This window comes from Chlorocebus sabaeus, chromosome X (genome assembly GCF_047675955.1).
Source record: "Chlorocebus sabaeus isolate Y175 chromosome X, mChlSab1.0.hap1, whole genome shotgun sequence".
Taxonomy (NCBI): Eukaryota; Metazoa; Chordata; class Mammalia; order Primates; family Cercopithecidae; genus Chlorocebus; species Chlorocebus sabaeus.
The window spans coordinates 145,620,571-145,643,665 of record NC_132933.1 but is presented as its reverse complement, the minus strand read 5'-3'; the positions used below and the strand labels follow the sequence as shown (position 1 = coordinate 145,643,665).

General features: G+C 41.2%; 1 protein-coding gene across 4 annotated transcripts in view; it reads left to right on the top strand.

Annotated features, from left to right (window-relative positions):
- Nucleotides 1-21,664, top strand: part of STS (steroid sulfatase) — a 201,027-nt gene extending 179,363 nt beyond the window's left edge. For all 4 annotated transcript variants that reach the window (XM_007990968.3, XM_037986311.2, XM_073013890.1 and 1 more), the window contains 2 exons: nucleotides 1,722-1,843; nucleotides 16,878-21,664. In XM_007990968.3, coding sequence (XP_007989159.2) covers nucleotides 1,722-1,843; nucleotides 16,878-17,251 — 496 coding nt within the window. In that variant the 3' untranslated portion in view covers nucleotides 17,252-21,664. The remainder of the gene's footprint in view (nucleotides 1-1,721; nucleotides 1,844-16,877) is intronic.
- Nucleotides 21,665-23,095: the final 1,431 nt, after the last annotated feature.

Sequence of the window (23,095 nt, the reverse complement as noted above, 5' to 3'; positions counted from 1 at the left end):
GTTGCTCCACCGCACTCCAGCCTGGATGTCAGAGCAAGACCTTGTCTCTAAAAAAAAAAAAAAAATTGAAAAATACTGATCTTAAGACAGCAATTCCGTCTCCCATGTTCTTATATCACATGTTGAATTTTGTTGGCAAATGAAAAAAAAAAAAAAAGCCAAATTCAAAAAGTAAAAGTCTAGTTTGTGTCCCAGAAATTGGGGATTCCATCTTGCTTTTGGGGAGTCATTGAAAGACATTCTCCCCTCTTGGGGAAGGATGGAAATCCTCTGTCCCTTGTCTCTCTCTTTCAGATCACTTTTCACCATTGGGGGCTTTTCCTGGTCTAATTCCCATGCCTGCCCACTTCCCCTCTTACTTCTTCCTTCCTTTCAACTTTATTTGGGATCTCATAAAGGCCTGAGTCTTTCTTGAAAGGAATTTGAAAAGAACCAAGCACGATGACTGCCATTTCGGGATGGAAACAGTATTTCAGGGCACACGCTGCGTCTCAATAGAGCTCTCTCTACCATGTTTCTTTCTCTTCCCATCGTGGTTCACGGGAACATTGGTTTGGGAAGTGAGCCAAGCCAGTCTTTTGTTCTTATTTTTACTTATGATAATAGAATATTTTCAGTCTACAGACTTCTGCAGAGAGCGTGATTAATAACAAGGGTTGAGGCCAAAGAAGTGCTAACAACAAGGCTATAATTACATTATGGGTTTTTAGTGACAACAAAATAAACCATGGGAGAAAGCTCAAGGGACATAGGACCTCTAAAACACACTTACCCAAGTTATACAGCCACGTCAAACTTCTAGTTTCTAAACGCCTTGTAACAAGAGATGACAGGAATGTAGTGTTTTTAATCAGAGAAAGAAAATCCTCAAGTTAAACACTCAGCCTTTCAAAATAATTCTCTGCCTCTCATTTTGATGGCAATGGCCTAATGGTATCATGGTTTCAATTTCTCATGTAGCTGTTAATTTATGTTTAATATAAAACACAATTTTATACTTTATTCCTTTCTTCAAACTATAAGCAATCTTATTTTGCTCATCACCAGCTGCATATGTCTTATTGTTTGCAATCTGGAAAGTTCCCCTTCTTGGCCTAGTTAGATCCCAGTAGTAGAGGAGATATATTTTCATTTGGGGATAATCTGTTCCCTGGTTATTTAGTGGTATCATTATTATTATATATGAATTAATTCATTTTAGTGAGAAATTTGCATTCATTGCAGTCTACGAATCCATGTTGCCTCATGCAATATAGTATCTTTTTATTTTAATCCCAAATTGTCAGGTGCCCGTCTTTTCAGCAGACCTGTATTTCATGAATAAAGCTTTCCCTTTGGTCAGGCAATAGACAGAAAATTGTGTTTTGGAGAAGCAATAGGAAGAATAAGGGTGTGAATGCCAGATCAGCTGGATTTCAGTCCCATCAATTCTTACTCTGAACAAGGTCCCATGACCTTGGGCAAATTACTTAACCTTTCTGTGCCTCTGTTTTCTCATCTATGCAATGGGGATGACCATAGTTCCAGCTTATGGTGCTCTTTGCAGATGGAATGCACGGACAGAGCTGGGATCAATGTGTTGTTGCACAGGGCACCCAGGTGGGGTCGGTCTTCTTTGTATTCATTATGACTGGAGCTCCCTCATGCTCTTGTTGGTTCAGAAGGACATTTGAGAACACAGGACTGATTCACCACTTGATGCCTGGCTGTTCATCCCACAGGATCATTGATGGACGTGATCTGATGCCCCTGCTTGAAGGAAAAAGCCAACACTCCGATCATGAGTTTCTCTTCCATTACTGCAACGCCTACTTAAACGCTGTGCGCTGGCACCCTCAGAACAGTGAGTAAACAGACCTTTCCACGCTTCTCATGCTCCGTGCAACCTATGCCATGGGAATAGTTAAAACTAAAGGGCAAAAAGGTGGCTCTGCTCAATGGAGGCCAACAGGTGCCTCAATGTGTGCCCATGCTTTGCTTTGTCCTCTTTTCCCTCCTCCTCCTCTCTTCTCCTTCTGGTGACATAGTTGTCCAGGTAGGAGGACATCAGAAGGCTATGTCATTCACCCACCTGAACACCACCCACAGCTTCTCTATCCCAGCAGAGGAAGCTCCCTGTTCTCAACAGGGCGCTGTGGCTGGTCCTTTATTGCATGCACAGCTTCCCAGCTTCATTCCTGGTACTCCTCTCACACTGAGGACAGCAACCCCTGTGCTCTGTGCATTGCTTTGCTTACACTTGCAGGCTCTTCTCCTGGAAGGATGTCTTGCCTCATCCGTCTTGGAGGGTACTGCTCAATGCCCCGCAGACCCTGCTGAAATGCCACCTCCTTTGCATGTCCTCAAAGCATTCACCTCACTCTTCTAGCATGGCACTAAAGGCTAGAGAAGGAATGAATAGCATTTAAATGTTTACCTGACTTATTTTCCCAGCCTAAAGATGATGGATCGTGACTCACTGAATCTGTATTTTGTGTATCATGCGTATTTGCTACATTTAGATATTTAAAGCAAAGATAAAATGTTCTTCAGTACTATCCCATTTCCTGAACTGGGGGTTCTTTTAATTGTGCAATCGAACAGGATCTCTTGTGGGTTTTCTAATACTTGTTTTATAATGGCATTTCCAATTAGCATACAGGAACAAATGGTTTATAATCTTAGGTGTGGTTATTGATTTCAAACCTTTCTTTCATATTTTTGAAACTTAGAATTACAGTAATATTCCTATCACTAAGATACCTGGCAGTCAATGGAAAGTGATGAGCAATTTATAAAACTATTGTATGTACTAGAGGTACCTGTTGAGGTTGGACTTTCAGTTCCTTCTTTGGAGGTAAAACAAAATTCCCCTTTTCTCTAACGGACTTTGGAGCTCTGCTTCTAGAACCTAGGACTGCCCCCCTACCCCGCCCCGAAGGAGGGGTGTGTAATAACCTCCTAGCTGCTAACTTCTTCTTAAACTTAGGGTGATTCCATTCCATTTTCCAACAAATCTTTGTCTCTTCCCCACTCACCTAGTCAATTTGCCCAAGACTTATCATTTAAAGAGCAGCCTCTCTTTTATTTTTACAACTTTTCCATGGAATTACAACCCTTCTATTAGCCACAGAAATCACAACAGGTTTATGCTTCAGAGTTTCTCCTTTAAGTCTGGGCAGTGTCCTCATGATATGTTCTAGAAGACAAAGAACAGCAGAAACATGGGCTTGCGATTTTACTTCTGGAAGCGTTTTATTCACATATCTCATCCATGTGGCTACAATTCCTAGTTTCCATAAGAATACTGCTTCTTTTTCAGATCAGTTTATAGCTTCGACTTCTGAGCTTTGTAATAAATGAGAGCTTGAGGACTCTTAATTTCTTTTTATATGGAGCCGGCAAGGAATGTGAAGACAAAGTTTCTGTGACTACTGCGTGTTCAAATAAGTCTGTATCATGTCCTGAACCTTGCAAAATTGTATTTTAATAGAGCCAAATCCCCAGTTACAGAAGCCGGAAGGAACATATTGGATCAGAGGCTGGAGGAACACATTATGTGGAGGAGTAAAGAGAAGGGGGACAGGAAGAGACAGAAAATAGGAGTGAGAAAAACAAGACCCAGTTTCTGATAGGCAACTGGCCCCGGGATAAAATTTACTTCTTAGACTCTGAATGCAATTCCTTCAACTCTTCTGCCTTGAACTGGTAACAAAAAAAGGAGAAATCACAGTATCTGAAGGCTAGAATCATTTATCGAGATAAAGGACCTCAGGAAAACGTGATGTTTATGAATCATTTATGATTTATTTTTTCAGATGCTATCTGAAACTCAGCAACCATATTTGCTGTCTTGGCTTTTGTGTATGGCTTCATGTTTAGTCATTTTGTATTTTATCTATTCATTTTTTCTAGAAATATGTATTGAGCACCTACTGTGTGGAACATATCGTCTTAGCGCTGGCATCTGTCAGTGAGCAAAACAGACAAAGTTCCCTGCTGAAAAGTAGCTTACATTTTAGAGCATGAGGCACTGCTACCTGTGCCATGTGCTGGGAATACAGGGATATGTAAGGAAAATGTGACTCTCATCCATATGGAGCTTTCTGTCACCTGGGGAAGACAGATCTTAAACTAGTACTAGTTGAGTGAGTCTGCATAGGTCATCTCAGATAGACTTTGGTAGGAGCTTGTCAATAGTCGCTAGACTGTGGAACATATTCCATGAATCTTACATTCATGGATAAGAGGGCTGTCACCTGACCTCAGAATACTTTATTAGAAAAAAAAAAAAATGTAGTATTAGGGTTTAGTAGCAGGCAGTGGTATGCTGGAATCAGCTCCTGATCGTTCAGGAATCTTGCCAGTTGGTTGTTAAACCATTGTCTGTCTTCATTTGGCTGTGTTGTGGGTGTTTACACCACAGCAATTGGCAAACACAACAAATGCAGGTTGCCTTTCTCCCTCGGAACCCTAGATTAACAACAGTTTGTTGGTACCAGTAGAACTGACTGCAGGTGTTTTTAAGATGCAGTTACCATTTGTCTTCATTACTTAGAGGATTAAATGTTGTAATTCCAAGCTCATGAAATACTGATTTTCCAAAAACTTATAGCTAGGATTTCATTTCCACCCTTTTAAAACATGAATCTCTTTTAAAATTTATATATAATGTCTTCGCTATAATTTAGTTGTCTTAGCAAATTGAATGACATAATTTAATTATGATCTGATATCATTATTCCTATTACATTTTACAAGAACTCATGAAAGCATGATTATAACATAGATAACTTTTCTTGCACTAAAATAAGAATTTTGAGTTAAAATTTACCATTCAATGGGTATGAAAAATTTTGGCTTTAATGTTTGACATATGAATTAATGTTATTAAAAATTCAACACAATGACAACTTGATTTTATGGATGGAATTGATCTTAGAGGGTAGGTGGATACTTGGCTCCAGGATTTTTAAGCTGATGACTGTAGTCTGTGAGATAAATACTCACATTAATGGAGAGTCCCCAAACCAGCTGGTCATACCAAAATCCATGGGATAGCTGTAGATATATTCTAGAATGCAGTGCAATATAGTACATAATTAATAGCTTAAAGTGTTTTTGTACAGACAAATATGTAATATTAGCATCATGTAGGAAAAAAAGTCACATATATTTGAAATGTCACACTTTAGTCAGGAAAAGGGATCTCCATGAAGCTATAAAAATTACTTAGGGAAACAGGGCACCGATACCATTCTTTCCCTAGGAGAAGTATATAGACATCCTCACGTTGAACTAGCAGAGCCTCATAAATCCTGCTCCATTTTCTATTCAAGTTTTTTGGAAACTTTTTTCTAACAACAAAAAAATAAAAATAAAAAAAGCTTTATATTTTAAAAAATGACAATACTAGGAACATTTGAATGATTATCTTCTAGCTATTGTGAAATATACAATCAATTAATGTTAACTGGTGATGGATATTCCAATTTCCCTGATTTGATTATATGAGTGTTTCAAATGATCACGGGTACCCTGAAAATACGTACATCGAATATGCATCAATAAAAAGTAAATAAATAAAATTACAGCGAATAGCAATAGGGTGATGGAATTCATTCCAAAGGAATGTGTTCCTTTCCAGCTTTCTGAAAGATACCTTCATTTCAAAATAAGAGCTGAGTAATGGTTTAAAATCAAAACCAGCTTACCATGGTAACATAAAGAAAAATACTTGCATTACTCACTATCTAGCATTTTCATTTAATTAAAAAATTAATTTTGCCTCTAAAACACACCTAATAAAAGAGAAGAGATTCTCCTAACAGCCACTTATGAGTTAACAGCATCAGAAAGGCAGCATTTGGCTTTCATCATCACTAGTAATTTTGGTGAGTACTTGTCAGATGCCCTTTCTCATCTGATCCTCTGAATTAGGATCTAAAGTGTCAGAAATGAAATATCGAGGGCTGAAACTGACCTAATAGGAGATGCAGCATTTCCAAATTTAAGCTCACCGGCAACTATCCTGTATTTCAGCTGACCTTATAAAAGGACATATTTTCATCCTACTCTGTAACTGTTGTAGCAATTAAGAAAAAGCACATATATGTAAACCATTTCAAGGATAACTTTTAAGTATTAGGATTTCTTTTCTTTGTGAACACTTCAAATGCTGCACTGCCACAAGCTTTTGATAGTTCAGGCATGCAGCCATTATTTCACTCATGTGCTTGTGAAGCCCAGTAGCAAAGTATACAACATTTGTACTTGTAATTGTAGCAACACAGGATGATGGTGTCCTGGGATGAACAGAATTTGCTTTGGAGATCTAGGAGAAGGAGTGATTTATGAGGTTAGAAAAGATTTCATTGAACTTTTAATTTTTTTATTAAATTTATTTTACATCATTATCATCCAAACACATCAGTAATAGCTTAACTTCTCCTAACAGTCATTTCCCACAGTGGAAAAAAATCACCACATAAATAGATTTTGTGTTTTCTAACACAGTCTATTAAACATGTATTTTCTTATGGAACTTCATACCTTATAGACAGTATCAGACAATATTTGAGATAAACATTCAGTTTTCAACCAAAGTTGTAGTGTGTCTGATCTAAGATTACACTAATACTGTGGAAAAAAAAGTCCTGGTCATTACTCTTGATAATTTGCTACAGTGCAAACTTACTTCCTTATAGAGACAAAGTAATCAAAATTGAATTTTCTTTCTTGAATACAAAAAAAAAAAAACCCAAAAAACTTGGTGTGGCTGAATGCTCAAATGCCCTCTTCCATCTAAACTTGGCACCCAGCTTATTCTGATCTTTTTGCCAGGGGTCACTTCTGATCTTTTCCCCTTGCATTCTCCGTCCTACCGTTTCATTGATTTTCTCCAGTATTTTACACATCTCTTTTCCCTGACTTCAACATGGGGCGTCTCTCAGTTCTCCCGGAATGTCTGCTTTTATGTCTCTAAACCCCCGCCAGATTTGCTTTCATATGCTCTCAGACCTGGTGTTTTCTAAATAGACATTTTAGTTCTAACCAGGGCATGCAATATTTAGCAATTTTTTGTGTCTTCCTTACTTTTGTATCTTCTATACAAAAATGTTTTGTAGGTGGTTATAGACGTTTCCCTTTGTTAATCTCATGTTCTTGAAATTTGTCATCTCTTTTTGTGATCATTATGTATCTTTTGGAGACGTGCTTGATGACAGTAAACGCTGATGTTTATTGCATATTTACTGTCTGCAGGACACTTTGTCAAGAACATTGTATTTGATATCTCATTTAATCCCCTGAATTAGAAGAGATTATGATTATATTAGTTTCAGATTTGACTGTAACAGAAAACAATAAAAAAAAAGTTTACATTAGAGAAATTTTTTTTTGTTTTGTTTGTTTGTTTGTTTTTTGAGATAGAGTCTCGCTCTGTCACCCAGGCTGGAGTGCAGTGGCGTGATCTCGGCTCACTGCAAGCTCCGCCTCCCAGGTTCACGCCATCCTCCTGCCTCAGCCTCCTGAGTAGCTGGGACTACAGGCTCCTGCCACCATGCCCGGCTTTTGTATTTTTAGCAGTGATGGGGTTTCACCGTGTTAGCCAGGATGGTCTCGATCTCCTGACCTCGTGATCTGCCTGTCTTGGCCTCCCAAAGTGCTGGGATTACAAGTGTGAGCCACCGCACCCGGCCTTTTAGAGAGAGGTTTATATCTCCATCTCATGGGCAACATCCAGAGACAAATGGTCCAGAAAGTCTCTGGGGTGCAGAATCTTTCAAGCGACTTTTCCACCTCCTGTAGAATGTGACAGCTTCATCTTCGTGGTGAGTGATGGCTGTGTCTACCCTAAATGCATACAATGGTGGGATGGATGGGAAAGATGAGAATAAAAAAGTGCATGGCTACTACTTCCCAAGGAAGATAATCAGACTCTTCGCAGAGGCCAGAAGTTGGTCACCTGTTCACACCTAGCTTCACAGGAGGCTGCAAAGGAGAGTTTTGTTGTGGGTTTCCATGTACCCAGAGGAACGTTCAGTGACTGTGGGAGGCTGGGGTATCAGCTAGCTATCTCTCCTCCCAGTGTTATTTTTCCCAATTATAGATGGGAAGACAGAGAGGTAGAAGGTCACATTATTGGCATACAGTTGCAAAGTTGATGGCCAAGTTGGGATTTGTAACCAACACTGTCTGCTTTTGAGTCTGTCTCCTGTTAATCGAAATGTCTTCCCCTAAGACAATATGTTCTTTTACTCACAATTATAAATCATGTCTCCTCAACTAACCATGTATCTGGACATCTCCATGCCCCCATGCACTGAGTCCACGATTCATCCACATTCTCTTACTCCCCAAATGTAGACATCCTTGGTGTTATCAGGCCTCATACTCCTTCCACTGGCTTCATGCCTGATCCTCATGCTCTCAGCTGCCCTCTTCCCTTTCCATGAATGTTCTTTCCTGGGGGCCAAATGACTTATGCCCCCTGTACAATTCCTGATGACTGCCTATTTTTGACACCAAGCAATCCCAAAGCAAATGTACTTCCAAGCTCTCTGCCTTCCTCACTCTGTTATCTGCCGTGATCAGATCGTAACCTCCAGTGCCTCACAGTAGCCTGTTGGTCCTTCAAGCTGGAGGTGGTGCAGAGCCATTGTGTGATTTCAGGCAGGATGCTCCGGATGGATCCCAAAGGGACTGTGGAGTGTATTTGGCTTCTTGTCTGCTCACACTGGATTTCATGATGACAGCTGGCTCCACCCCTCTCTTTCCATCCCTTCCTCCTAATAACCATCATCTCCTTTTTTAAAAAAATTTATCCAACAATTTTTTTTTTTTTTGAGGTAGAGTTTCGCTCTTGTCACCCAGGCTGACATGCAATGGCACGATCTCATCTCACTGCAACCTCCACTTCCAGGTTCAAGCGATTCTCCTGCCCCAGCCTCCCAAGTAGCTGGGATTACAGGCGCCCACCACCACGCCCAGTTAGTTTTTATATTTTTAGTAGAGACAGGGTTTCACCGTGTTGGCCAGGCTGGTCTTGAACTCCTGACCTCAGGTGATCCACCCCGCCTCGGCTCCTAAAGTTCTGGGATTACAGGCAAGGGCCACTGCACCTGGCCCCAACAAATTTTTATTGGGCCTCTATTCTATCTTAAGATACTAGGCACTACACATGTGGGAGATGTGGGAGATACAGTCCCTGCCTTCAGAGAGGAAATAATCCAGCCAGAGAATTGGAGACCTCAAGTGTTGACTGAGTGATGAAAACTGGTGAGAAGAACAGAGGAAGACTGGTGACTTCCAGCCGGGAATTCAGATGGGTTCATGAAGGAGAACATAGCAGGGCTTTGAAGAACAGCTAGAATATCAATATGGAGGCAAGGAAGGGAAAGTGAGGGAAGAATCTCATATACATCATACACCCACTTTGTTCCAGGTTATATATTTCTGTCCCTTAATATGCAAAGCCCAAGGCTGAATAGAAGGGAGTATTTCATCCTCAAATACTCAGGCATCAGTTGAGAAAGCTTGTGTTGCTCTCAAATTGCCTGGCTGTGAAGCAGGTGCACCCAGCCACCAGCGCTGCTTCCTCATCCTTCTCACTGTTGTATCGTGAGCTCCGGTGCTGCCAGCTGCAGGAAGCAGGCAGAACTTATCTACTGCCATCCATTTTATATTAACCAAGGGCTGAATAGTTAGGGGGTTTGTGCTATGGTAAACAGATGGCAGTGAACCTCAGGGGTCCGAAACAGAGCTTGGGGCCAAGATGCTTCTGGTGAACGTGCATGTATTAAGTTAGAAGACACATGATCTATGGAGGCTCAGGTATGGACACACTGTAAAATCTTTGGGTCTAAGAAAAGATTTGAGGCATTAATGTGGGGTGTCTGGATGAGACTAGGGTAATGTATGGAACCATTTTTTAGGTGGATCGCAGGAGTCAGGAGGGCACCATGGGATGGGTTTTCAGACATCAGTTCAGTAGATGACATGAACTTTTCTGTAAACTTATTGAGGGGACAGGCCTGGGTTTCTTTGTGTGGGAGTTCCTCACAATGGAAAAATGGAACAGTATGTGAAATGGTTCTTGAAGAACTTCAAGATGGCAACAGAGGTACATGCTGCCAAGACTGAAAACCCAAAATATCTGCGTATGCCTTCTATGATATATACATGCAGCCTTCCAAGCACCCAAAATAAATCTCGCCAAAACTACCAGTTGAACATCATTCATCAAGGGAAGTTTAAATCTGAGTGATACATTAAGAGCCAATGTGTTGAAGCCATGTAGACTTATTAATAGTTTTCCATATACTTTAAGAATCCTTAGCAGAAAAAAAAGTCTTATGACATGTATTACAGTAGCAACAGATTGAAGGGCAGATGGAAACTGAATTGTTTCTTGCGTAAATTGGCTGCAACTTTCTGTTCACAGTTAACTCATGTATAGTCTCTACTATAGACCCAGCCTTCTTCTGACAGCATCACATATAGGAACCAATTTTTAATCCTCAAAGCAGGGAAGAACTATTATTACAAACATATAACAGAGGAGCAGACTGGGACACAGAGAGGTGAGAGCAGCTATGCCCAGCATCACATATGTAAGAAATTACAGAGCTCATGGTTGAACCTAAACTATTGCTCCTCAGAGCTACGCCCTTAACCAAGTCAGTGGCATGAAAAACCTTGATTGAAGCACCTGCCCTCTAGCTAGTGCATTCTCTCTCTCTCTTCCCCCCACCCTGCCCCCGGGCTCCTCTGTCTATGCAAGTCTCACAACACATTATCAGGCTAAGAAAGGTAAATGCTCTTTTATAAAGACATTGCTATCGTCCTGGAACGAGAGAGTCTTCCGGCCCCTGGCACCACCCCTTCTCCATCATATTTGTCTTGTAAAAGCACAGCAACTCTACCTGTCTCTGTTCCTTCTATACTGCCTATGGATCTTTGGTGCCTTTTCTGTCCCTTAGAGCTGTTCATTCATTCATGCAGTTTATCACCAAGCCTTGGAGACTTGTGAGGATTGTCTGTCTCAGTCCAGTTTCTGACTCATTTTATCAAAAATAAAGTTTGTCTGATTTTATAGTTTAGCTCTCAGAGGGTTCGTGTGTAGGGAGTGGCGAATTTGTGCTGTGATAACCATTAGACCTGACATTTCAGGGGCTCAGCCCATCCAACATTTATTCTCACTCTTGCTGTAGAACAGAGCTTCTCAACCTGGGTACTATTGACATTTGGGGCCAGATCATTCTCTGTGCTGGAGGCTGCCCTGTGCATTCTAGACTGTTCAGCAGCATCTGTGGCCTCTCCCCACCAGGTATCAGTAGCGCGTCTGCCCCACCGCAGCTATGACCACAAAATGTATCTTCCGACATAGCCAGATGTTCGGGAGATAACCGTGTGTTCAGTGCCTGTCTTAGTGGGAAGGTGGGGGTCTAGGAGGAGAGGGTTCTGCCATCCATTTGTCAGGGACCACCCTGACAGAGGCCCCATCATCTCGAATGTCACCGGCAGAAGAGACAGCTCCTCTGTGCTGTGGCTGGGAAAAGACATACCACATACTGCCCACGTTTGGCCAGAACGGGCCATGCAGCCTTTCTGACTTCAAGGAAGCTGGAAAGTGTTCTGGAGCACTTGGATTACTCAGGGTTCATTATCCCCAAGAAGGAGGTGTAGTCTTGTTTTTGTGGCCTCAGAGTTCCAGGTCGGGGCACCTTGCTTTAGCCGCTGTGGGTTAGAAGCAGGGGCTGTAAGGGCACAGTCACGTCGTGTGATGCCTCTGAGTGTCTGTCGTGTGTGCAGTGTCTTTACTTCTCCCAAATGGGCTTTCCAGACCTGGTTTTGTTTTGTCTCACATGATGGCTCTGAGACTTCTGCAAGACAGCAGTTTAACATTCAGAGAGGCCTGGAAACGAGTGTCCCAGGGTCCGGATTGTGCCCAGCTCTGTTACGGAGTGTTGTGACCGCTCTAAGTAGAGAATTCAGAATGCAAGATATGAGAGGCTTGCATCATTATGAGAGGCCAGAAGCGTTTGGGGCCCTTAGGATAAAGACAGAATGAGGCTTCGAGGACCCTTTTCAAGAGGACGTTGTTAACATTTGTAGGCGATGTAGCATGACCCTGTTCCCGGACCAAAGCGAGGGTAGGACTGCTATTTCTTGCAGCCCAACAAGAAGATGCAGATGAACTGGGGAGGAAGAGAGTTTTTATTTCTGTAACCGGTTACAGGGAGAAGGCCTGGAAAATATTGCCCAGACCAACTCAAAATTACAGCTTTCTGGAGCTTGTATACCTTCTCAGCTATAAGTTTATGTGCAAGTGTGCATTCATCTAAAGACATAAGTCATTAACTTCTTCTCATCTGTAACTAAGATCTGAGTCCTGAGGACCTTCCTCTGGAGCCTCAGTAAATTGACTTCATCTAAATGGGTCCAGGTGCTGGGGTGATTACCCTTATCTTGTCTCCTGCTAAATCATGAAGGTTTGGGGAGTTCCTTCAGACCCCCATAAACTTGTTTGTGGAGGTTTGGGGAGTTTCTTCAGACCCCCAATAAAACTTGTTTAATCCTAAACGGGTCCTGTTAAGAATGCCTTCGTTATCTTGTCATGCTTCGAGGCCCAGGAGAGGCCTGGGCAAAACTCTTGGTGGGCTTTTGTTCCGTTCCAGCCTTTGTATGAAGACACTGGCTCTATCAGCTTTTAAGATTTAACTTCACCACTCAGTCAGTGCTGGAACAGTTATGACGGAGGCCTGTGTTAGTGAGACCTGGCCTGCCACAACCCGACTCCAAGAGGTTAAGAGGGAGCTTGTGCTAGATACTAATACTGATTTTAAAAAATATTTTAGTACATAACGGAAGTTCTGGCTTGCGCCCTCTCTATTTTTGTTCTTGGGGAGCTCGTGTGCTCATTTTCGGGACTTCCTTGCCAGGGCTCCCGCGTCCCGTGGCTGAGTTGCTGTAGCTCGAAGTAATAGAAATCACAACGTCTCTTCCTGTTCCAGGGTCAGAAGCCCCTGTGGTCCCCAGGCAATCCCAGGGAACCCAGAGACCTCTTTATTTCTCTTTGCTCGCAGCTTAGTTTATTTTTAATAAGATAGCTATTTTAGGATCCTGTGTGGAGGATGCTGAATCAGTTTCTGGCTTAGGCATCAACTTTTTCTCACTTACATTCTATCTGCCTTTTTGTCAAATGACAATAAACTTTCTTCTCTCATGAGTTGAGTCACATTGTTTAGTGGTGATTTTATATAAAAATATGTTTTACCAGATGGATGATGATTTCCTAGCATTTTGTTCTAGCACAGTGACATAACAGTACTATATCATATGTCACTGATATCTTTGACCATTACTTGTGACAATTCGTTTTCTTAATTTGGGGGAGGATTTTAAAAATCTCAGTAGAATTATTGTCCTCATCACCACTTAGACTACTTAAACAAGTAAAAAAAAACCAAAAAAACAAACAAACAAAAAACAAAAAAAACTGTCCATTTTAATTTCCCTGTGTTCTGTATATCAAATTTAATAATTCCTTTTCCAGGTCATTGGATCTCAGTTATAAATGAGTCTCAGTTTCCAGTTTGGTAAAAATATTTATCTTTTTCAGTGGTGAGGGAGAAACAGTCTTTTATCAGAGCAGTTGATGATAATTTTTAAAATACAGTAGTGAATAAACATTTTTTAAAAATTTAACATTTTTCTAGTATATGAGGATACTCAGGATGAAGTATGTTATCAAAATAATTTTGGAATACAGGACTAAATATACCTATGAAAAATATAAAATGATGCCAGGCATGGTGGCTCACACCTGTAATCCCAGTGCTTTGGGAGGCCAAGGCAGGAGGATTGCTTGAGCCCAGGAGTTCAAGACCAGCCTGGGCAGCATGGAGAGACCCCATCTCTACAAAAGAATTTAAAATATAGCTGGGCATGGTGGCATACACCTGTGGTCCCAGCTACTTGGGAGGCTGAGGCAGGAGGATTGCTTGAGCCCAGGAGTTCAAGACTGCAGTGAGCTATGATCATACCACTGCACTCCAGCCTGAGCGATAATGCGAGACCCTGTCTCTAGAAAATACAAATCGAAAATATAAATTAAACAAAAGAAGGTGACTCTGCCAGGTGCCTTCTATTTTATCTAGTGACTGAGTTGTGCTCTTTATCTTTGAAATGACAGTTTCAAAGGTATCAGTTTGGAGATGTCAGTTCCTGGGTTCCTGATGAATAATAGAACAAGCTCCCAAAGTAGGGGTTGTTATCTTGTGAGCCACTATACAATAAAAAGTGCAGTTCTAGTTCTCTCTTTTCAGTAAATCTGAAGTGGTCCAGAGAAACAGCACAGGGACTAAGCAATCTACCTTTTTATGAAAAGTTTTTAAAAATGCAAATGAAAGGATAAAAAGGCAAGCAACCCCAGAGCGTGCTAAATAATTCTTTAGAATAATTAATTCTTAGTTCTACACTTGTCTGAAATACCCAGCAACACCACTGCCATTCCCAGGCCAGGGTGCCTGCATCTCTTGACTGGGCCTGACGTCGATCTGATCTTCCAGCTCACACCTGGGGAGGATTGTGCTCTGGTGGTAATGACAGGATCCTGTGAGTGCCTTTCAAAAGCAAATGGAAAACACAGGCTCTTTACATGAATTTATTCCAGGAGCCTGTATTCTCCTGGGGTTTTAAACACACAGAGGCTTGACTCGAATGTCAAGTTCAAAACGCCCTCTAAATTTGCATCACTGCGAGCACGAGCAAGAGAGGCTTCCTGGCTCGCTTCTCTTCGTACCCACTTTCTCTCTCGGCTGACCCTGATGAAGGATTCTAAGTGGATGCAAATGGCAGGCTCTGTCAGCCTGTCTCCAAAAAGTCTTCTGAAGGAAATTTCTATACCCTGGAAGAAAGTGTGGGATGAGAGGAGTGGATGGGAAGCATCTTAAGGTTACTTGCTGCCTTTTGAAACCCTGCTGGAGATGGTAACCAAGTCCCAGAATTCTTCCTGCAGCCTGGCGTGTCTGTGTGTCAGCTTGACCTTATCTTTCTGAAGCAGGTGCACTGAGCCCATGTAAAGTGCACAGATGTCATGTCCTGCTCTCACAGAATCAGCTATGCCACAGACTGCAGGCGTCTCATTATGAATCTTCTTTAATATATTCATCTAAACGTATTCACCTTGCTTTCCCTGTCTTTCTCAGCTTTAAAAAAAAAACCCACACACACAAAGAGGCTGACTTTTCCCATCACTAACCTTGTCCAAGGTCAGGGGCAATTTGGGGACATCACAGGGCCCCAGTGACTGTCAGTTTAAACCCATTGCATTAATCTATTTTACATTTTGAAATACCTATAATTACAAAAGTCGCCTATGCCGTTCTATGCACAAATGATTGGGATGACTTACACAGGGCTGGGGGGCTTCCTAGGAGGAATGCCTCTTTGGTTTTATGTAAAAGCTGTAAGGGCATTCACGTTCTGCACCTGATTCTAGTCGGTTCATGCATTTTAATTCTCGGTTTTTATCTGCTACATTTTGCCTACCCAGGAAACATGTTTAGGCCTCTCTTAGAAGGTGTTCCTTCTAGAGCTCCTCAGAAAATGATAACATTGTCTGATAAATAGGAAATGGATCAATTATTTCATAATTATTCATTTGTTTGTAACTTAGTTTTTCCTAGCAATTTCAATATTTTGGAGTTTATTGAAATACAGAACTTACGTTTAAAAAACTAACCATCCTATTCTCGTGTTGATGAATTCCCCTAATTTGGAATTTCTAACAGCTTTTAAAGGTATACGTTGCATGCCATTATATTCTAATTTAAAGATTTTTAGTAAATGTATAGAGTTGAGCAACCTACTTTCAGAACATCTCCTTCATCCCCAAAAGATCGTTTCCATTCCCCATTTGTAATCCCTCCTCACCCTCACTTCTAGCCTCATTTAATTACTTTTTATTTTTGTTTGTTTATGTTTGTGGGGTTGTTTTTTGTTTTGTTTTGTTTTGTTTTGTTTTGAGACGGGGTCTTGCTTTGCCACCCAGGCTGGAGTGCAGTGGCATGATCATAGCTCACTGAAGTTTCAACTGCGTGGACTCACACAATCCTGCCTTAGTCTCTGGAGTAGCTGGGACTACAGGCACATGCCACCACACCCAGCCTTTTTTTTTTTTTTTTTTTTTTTTTTAATTTCTTATAGAGATGGGCTTTCACTATGTTGCCCAGGCTGGGCTCAAACCCCTACCCAGGCTCAAGTGATTCTTCCACCTCAGCCTCCCAAAGTGCTGAGATTACAGGTATGAACCACTGCACTCGGCCCTCATTTAATTCTTTTACTTTTTTTTTTTTTTTGAGACAGAGGCTCGTTCTGTCACCCAGGCCAGAGTGCAGTGGCGCAATCTCAGCTCACTGCAACCACCGCCTCCTGGGTTCAACTGATTATTTTGCCTTAGCTTCCTGAGTAGCTGGGATTACAGGGACCTGCCACAACACCCGGCTAATTTTTGTATTTTTTAGTAGAGACAGGGTTTCGCCATGTTGACTAGGCTGGTCTCCAACTCCTGATCTCAAGTGGTCCATCTGTCTTGGCCTCCCAAAGTTCATTTAATTCTTGATTTGACATTTTTTAGACTTTCTGAAAACTGAGAAAATAAACTGTTCACTGCGGTCCTACCAAGTTTGACGCTATTCCCGCTGGCTGTGTGTGTTGGCGTCTATGTGTGGCTTCATAATCTCTCGTGTACATATTAACATTGTGCCTGCAGCCTTATGATATCTTCACCTTCTTAAATCACAGGGCAGCATGATTTCCGCATCACTTTTTCATTTGTGGTACATACAAGGATGCTTCATACCTAATGCCATTTCCATCCTTTTAAACCACAGGCACATCCATCTGGAAGGCCTTTTTCTTCACCCCCAACTTCAACCCCGTGGGTTCCAATGGATGCTTTGCCACACATGTGTGCTTCTGTTTCGGGAGTTACGTCACTCATCACGACCCACCTTTACTCTTTGATATTTCCAAAGATCCAAGAGAGAGAAACCCATTAACTCCAGCAACCGAGCCCCGGTTTTATGAAATCCTCAAAGTCATACAGGAAGCTGCGGACAGACACACCCAGACCCTGCCAGAGGTACCCAACCAGTTTTCATGGGACAACTTTCTTTGGAAGCCCTGGCTTCAGCTGTGCTGTCCTTCCTCCGGCCTGTCTTGCCAGTGCGACAGAGAAAAACAGGATAAGAGACTGAGCCACTAGCTGTGCCTGGGGACCAGACAGATGCATGTGGCAAAACTCACCATCTTCATTACAAACACATGCCTGAGAGTGGCACTGGGGAAACATAACTCCATCTACACCTTGGATTTGAACTGATTCTCTATTTTATCACCTGAAGGCTTGGGCCAGAGCTCAACAGCTACTCAACTGAAGGGGTGAAGGGGATGAGGTCTGTAGTATACAGAGAGGAAGATGGTAGGTTTATGCCTTCTGTGGCCAGTCTTGGACTCATGGAAATAGAATGAATAGAGGGGCATTCACAAGGCACACCAGTGCAAGCAGATGACAAAAAGGTGCAGAAGGCAATCTTAAAACAGAAAGGTGCAGGAGGTACCTTAACTCACCCCTAAGCAAATATCTATGTCAACAGTTTAAGTTACCATTTACTCTATAATCTGAAGTGATGCAATAACCAGCATAATAAAAAGGCAATCACATAAAAAAGAGTTTAGTGATCTAAACATAAGTAACTTTAAGATGAATGAAAGATCTTCTTTAGGAATAATAGATGATGGTAAGTTCCACTTTGGTTATTGGAAGGCAAGTCATTATTACTGGTATTCGTTAAAACACATATCAAATGCTTTTCATCACATATATAGTCATACATACATACACACACACACACATAGTATATTCTTTCCTCAAGAGGGTTAAGATGTCTAAAATAGGGACCTAGAAGCTTATCACTATTTAAGTAAATACAGTAGAAGCTCACAAATAGATGTCTTTGCACAGTGATTTTTTGTAAAATTTTATAGTAATAATCCCAAGGCAAATCTCTTCTAAACTGATTTTCATTCCATAATTTATAGTATAATTCTTGGATTACACTGTTTTCTTCAGGGAATGGAAGTTCTGAATTAAAAGCCCACTGTGGAGATGCTATGGTTCAGGGAATCTCTTCCAATGTAATTCAGAATCATTGGCCTAGAAAGTCTCTGATATTGGGAGGGGAACAAAAATCACTCACAAGCAATCCATGTTCTATACACATAAGCATAATTTCCTTTAGTTCTAGGCAGAAGTTAGTCATCAGAGAACAGTCATGTATGCAAGTTTTGTGGCTGAGAAATTTCTGTGCTTCCGATCCACAATGAGATGCATGATTTTGTTTTCATCCCATTTCCCCCAAGCCCCTGTAAATCAGGGAAGAGGCACAACTGATCGCCTGGGAGAGGGCCTGATAGTGGCACAGCTGGAGATAGTTTCAAAGTCTAAACCACCAGCCCATCCCAAGGAAAGGCTCCTATGGAATGTAACGTGCAATCATTTCTTCAGATATAAGACTTTCCCCAACAATGTGATTGGATTCCTTTATGGCACAATTGAGAGAAGCTGCCATCCACCTGCTTACACATTCATCTCTTTTGTGGACTTGTCTGACCACCTTCTGTTTGCCCAGAGTTTGCTCAATTCCAAGACAGTGCCCATGGATGGAACACCTGTAACCCACACAGCGGTTTGCAGAGAATGTTAGCCATGACTTGGGCTTTCTGAAAGTTGGCTATAATTTCTCTATCCCTACCCACAACTCTGGGAAGTTGGAGCAAGAAGGGCATACTATTGGGCTGGGAGGATTCAACAACATTTCCCCAGTTGCCCTTTCATTTCTTCTATTTCAGACGTTAATTTTGCTTCTCTTCTAAACAAAAAAAAAAAAAAAAAAAAAAAAAAAGGAAAGAAAGAAAGAAAGAAAAAAAAGAAAGAAATGATTCCTACCCCCTAACTCCAGAATTGTTGAAAGCTGAAAAGCATACAGGATTCTTCCTTTTAACGTGGATTTCCCATTCCAGAAATTGTGGGAGAATATGTCTTCTTGCTTTAGAAAACATTCTTATGAGAGAGGGTACTAGCTTACTGATGATGTGTTAGGATTGCTGCTGATACTGTCATGTGGAAACACTTAAAGGCACTATTATAAACTTAAGATGACAATGTTTACTCAAAGTCTAACATATTCAATGCAAGTAAGACTTTCTGAAAACACTTGATGATGTGGGGATGCTGCAGGATTAAATAACTTGAAGAGCCTTTATAGATGATATGAATGCCTATTTGTGTCTAGAACTAGTTATTTAACCTGTAAAATGTCAGCAGCAAATGAAGGATGAAGTATATCTCTAGATGCAAATATATTGAGTTTAAAAGTGCCTCAAAATAATTGAGATCACATTTCAGGACATTTGGAAATCAGGTTGATTTGTGGTAACCATAATCATCTTAAATTTCAAACCATTTACCATCTGAAAGTTTTGATTTGAATGTATAACAGGAAATTGGAATTCTTTTGTCCAGGAGAAACCTCACAAACCTTCTTTAAGGCATAGTTTTGTTGTTTGTTTGTTTGTTTGTTGCAGAGCTGTAAGGCATGGCTGCTTGTTTACAAAGCATCTCCTTCATATTCCCTCTGGAGTTGTATATCCAAACCTTAGTGGGTTTTGAAACATTAAGCAAATTCTTTTAAAAAATTATTATATTTCTAGCATTACTAGATACTAAAAGTTAAGCAAATAGATTAATGATGTATACATTGGCATCATTTCACAAGATCAAGAATGCTGTAGGAAAAGCAAAATTGCAATCTACGTATCTATGGTACTAAAGAAGTCCTGTTTTTCAAAAATGGAAGCCCACTTCTCAGATTTTTCTGAAGGGCATACAATGAAAAGTGGAGGGGAAAAACACACACAAAAAAACAAGTATTTGGCTTGTCACAGGAATCTGATTGCATTAAGTGGAAGGATTATTTACAATATGTTAATGCAAAGTTAAAATTTTTCCTTGGCAATTAAAAATGCTGTGCGCTAATACCCTGCTTTCTAATGTGACTCAATTCAGCAATATGGGGAATGTTTACTACATTTCCAGCTTGATGTCAAGCAATGGGGAATACAAGTTCCAGTTCTGCAAAGATTCATCAACTTTCTTAGCTCAAGAGAGAGGCTGAGACATGCAGAGAGGAATAAGACATAAAATAGCTCTGACCTCTATGATCCAAGAGTGGGAAAAGGCTAGATTATTACCCATCAGGCATACTCTCTAAGGCCTTTTTAGGAGCCTACAAAAATGTTTTAATTTCTTTTATAATCAGAAGAAAAGAAAGTGAACATTGGGGATTGGAAATGATATTGGCATTTGCACCATCATAGTCATAAAACAGTACGTTAATATGTTTTTACTATATATATATATTATATAGTACAATCTATTTAATATGTTTTGCCTTTGTGACCCATGAAAGTCTTACTGGGCCCTGGGGAAGGTATCCTACCCTGGTGAAGCAGCTGCTTTGCTCTACAAATACCTGAGGCAGAAATTTGATTTGAAAAATATTATTCTCTTCTCTTTGTTTCAACCGGATTCCTTAGGAAAACCAAACCAGTGTCAGAACAAACCCCTGAAGCAGTAAGAAGCTGGAGTAAGAAGGGCATGGTATTGGGACTAGGATTGGCTCTCATGCGACCGAGCTATTCTCATAAAACGACAAAAAGTGTCCATAGAGAGTCTGCTGGCAAGTACGTGGCCATAGGGAGCCGACATGCCTGGGAGGAAAGGTGTTGATTACATGGAGACTTCTAAAAGCTAAAGACTTGTTACCTTCTCTTTAGTGCCTAGAGAATGTGATGTGTGATGCAAATGCTCAAAACCTCTTAAATTGTAGCTGTCTGACCTCTATGGACCTCACATCCATCCCAGGCTTCATGGACAAAGATTCTACACTTGGCCACACTTTAGCCAAGCTCCTCAACCTTCTCCCAGGCCCAATCTGGGCACTTCCTTGTAAAATCCAGTTTTGGCAAGAAGTCTGTTAAGTCAGTTTAGCAAGAACACCTAACCCCCCCATATCTGTTCCACCTCAGTATCTGATCAGGCTCCTCAGCCTCCACCATACCCCAGGTGATGTCTGGTCACCTGGCCTGCCTTCAGCTAGAATCCTGTTAGGTCAGTTTAGCTGAATGCTCCCTGATATTCCCTGTTGGTAATCTTCCATCCACTGTCCCTCACCCTGTTCCCTGTCTATAAATCCCCACTTTTCCATGGTGTATTCAGAGCTGAGCCCAGTCTCTCTCGCCTACTACAAGTCCCCATTGCTGTGGTCCCTGTACCCATCACGATGGTCCTGAATAAAGTCTTGCTTACTGTGCTTGAATAGGTAGCATTGAAGAATTTTTTTCTTTGACATCATCCATGACAACATGAAACCTATTGGGACAGCATGACTGTGCAGGGTCTTCAGAGCTCAGCTTTCTGAGGCCCTGAGCATTCTTGCTTTTCCGACACCTTGAACCTGTTCCTGTTCTGTGTTGCGAGAGATCACTCAAGCCAGTGTTACTTAATACCATCTCTTTGTGTAATAGATCTGAATAAAGTAATTGTAACATACCAACATTTTACTTTGTTGAGTATTATTTCAATGGGAGCCTTTCCAATGAAGGAAACATCAGCTTTCCGTATGAGAATGCAAGCAGCTTAAAAACTACCCATGTCTTTCTGAAAAGGAAACATTGCCATGTAACTATGTATCAGTTTTCTAAGAACTTCATGGGCCTTCTGTATAGGAGACCCTCAAATTTGGGGGTTCATCTGAGAATGGTTCTACTCATTAAGTTCAAATCCTCTAAATGATTTTTTGGTAAGTTTATCTTTTTTTTTTTTTTTTCTTTTCACAGAGTCTCACTCTGTCGTCTAGGCTGGAGTGCAGTGGCGCAATCTTGGCTCACTGCAAACTCCACCTCCTGGGTTCAAGCGATTCTCCCACCTCAGCCTCCCGAGTAGCTGGGACTATAGGTGTGAACCACCACACCTGGCTAATTTTTGTATTTTTTAGTAGAAATGGGGTTTCATCATGTTGGCCAGGCTGATCTCAAACTCCTGACCTCAGGTGATCCACCCACTCTGGCCTCCCAATGTGCTGGGATTATAGGTGTGAGCCACTGAGCCTGGCCTTGGTAAGTTTATCTTACCTGGCAAATATATTACATCTTCAAAGTAGCAAATTGTACAATTTCTTACATTTAGTTTACATAATAAGCAAACACAGTCACTTTTATATTGAGGTCTGGGATATAAAATTTGCTTCACTGAGTATATGAGGATCTAAGGTTTCAAACTAAATTATACATGGGGATTGTAGTGTTTTTCTAAAGGTAAAATTGTTAATGAACATATTTTTATAAATAGGTACTTTGAATTGCTTGTCAAAGTTTATACTAATTTAACAATGGGTGCAAAAATAAATACACAAAGTACCATATTTACAAAGATATGCATGTTCTCCAGTGGGCAGGACCCGGTGGTTGTTACATGTGAAATAGAAACTATCTCATGTTTCAGATATACAGATTCATCTGAGTGAGTGCTGAGCAAGATGATATTTTCCTATTTCTGTTATAGTAATGTTGGCACCATGTGAGCCACTCAGGCTTGGCCGTAAGTTTCCTGCATAATCCTCTATGGTGGGAGTCCCCAACCCCCAGGCCACAGACCACTACCAGTCCATGGCCTGTTAGAAACTGAGCCACAAAGTAGGAGGTGAGCGGAGGGCAAGCGAGTAAAGCGTCATCTATATTTACGGCCTCTCTCCATCACTCACGTTACCACCTGAGCACCACCTCCTGTCAGATGAGCAGCCACATTAGTTTCTCATAAGAGGAAGAACCCTATTGTAAACGGCGCACACGAGGGATCTAGGTTGCGCACTCCATATGAGAATCTTGTGCCTGATGATCTGCCAGTGTCTCCTGTTACCCCCAGATGGAACTGTCTAGTTGCAGGAAAACTAGCTCAGGGCTCTCATTGATCCTACATTATGGTGAGTTG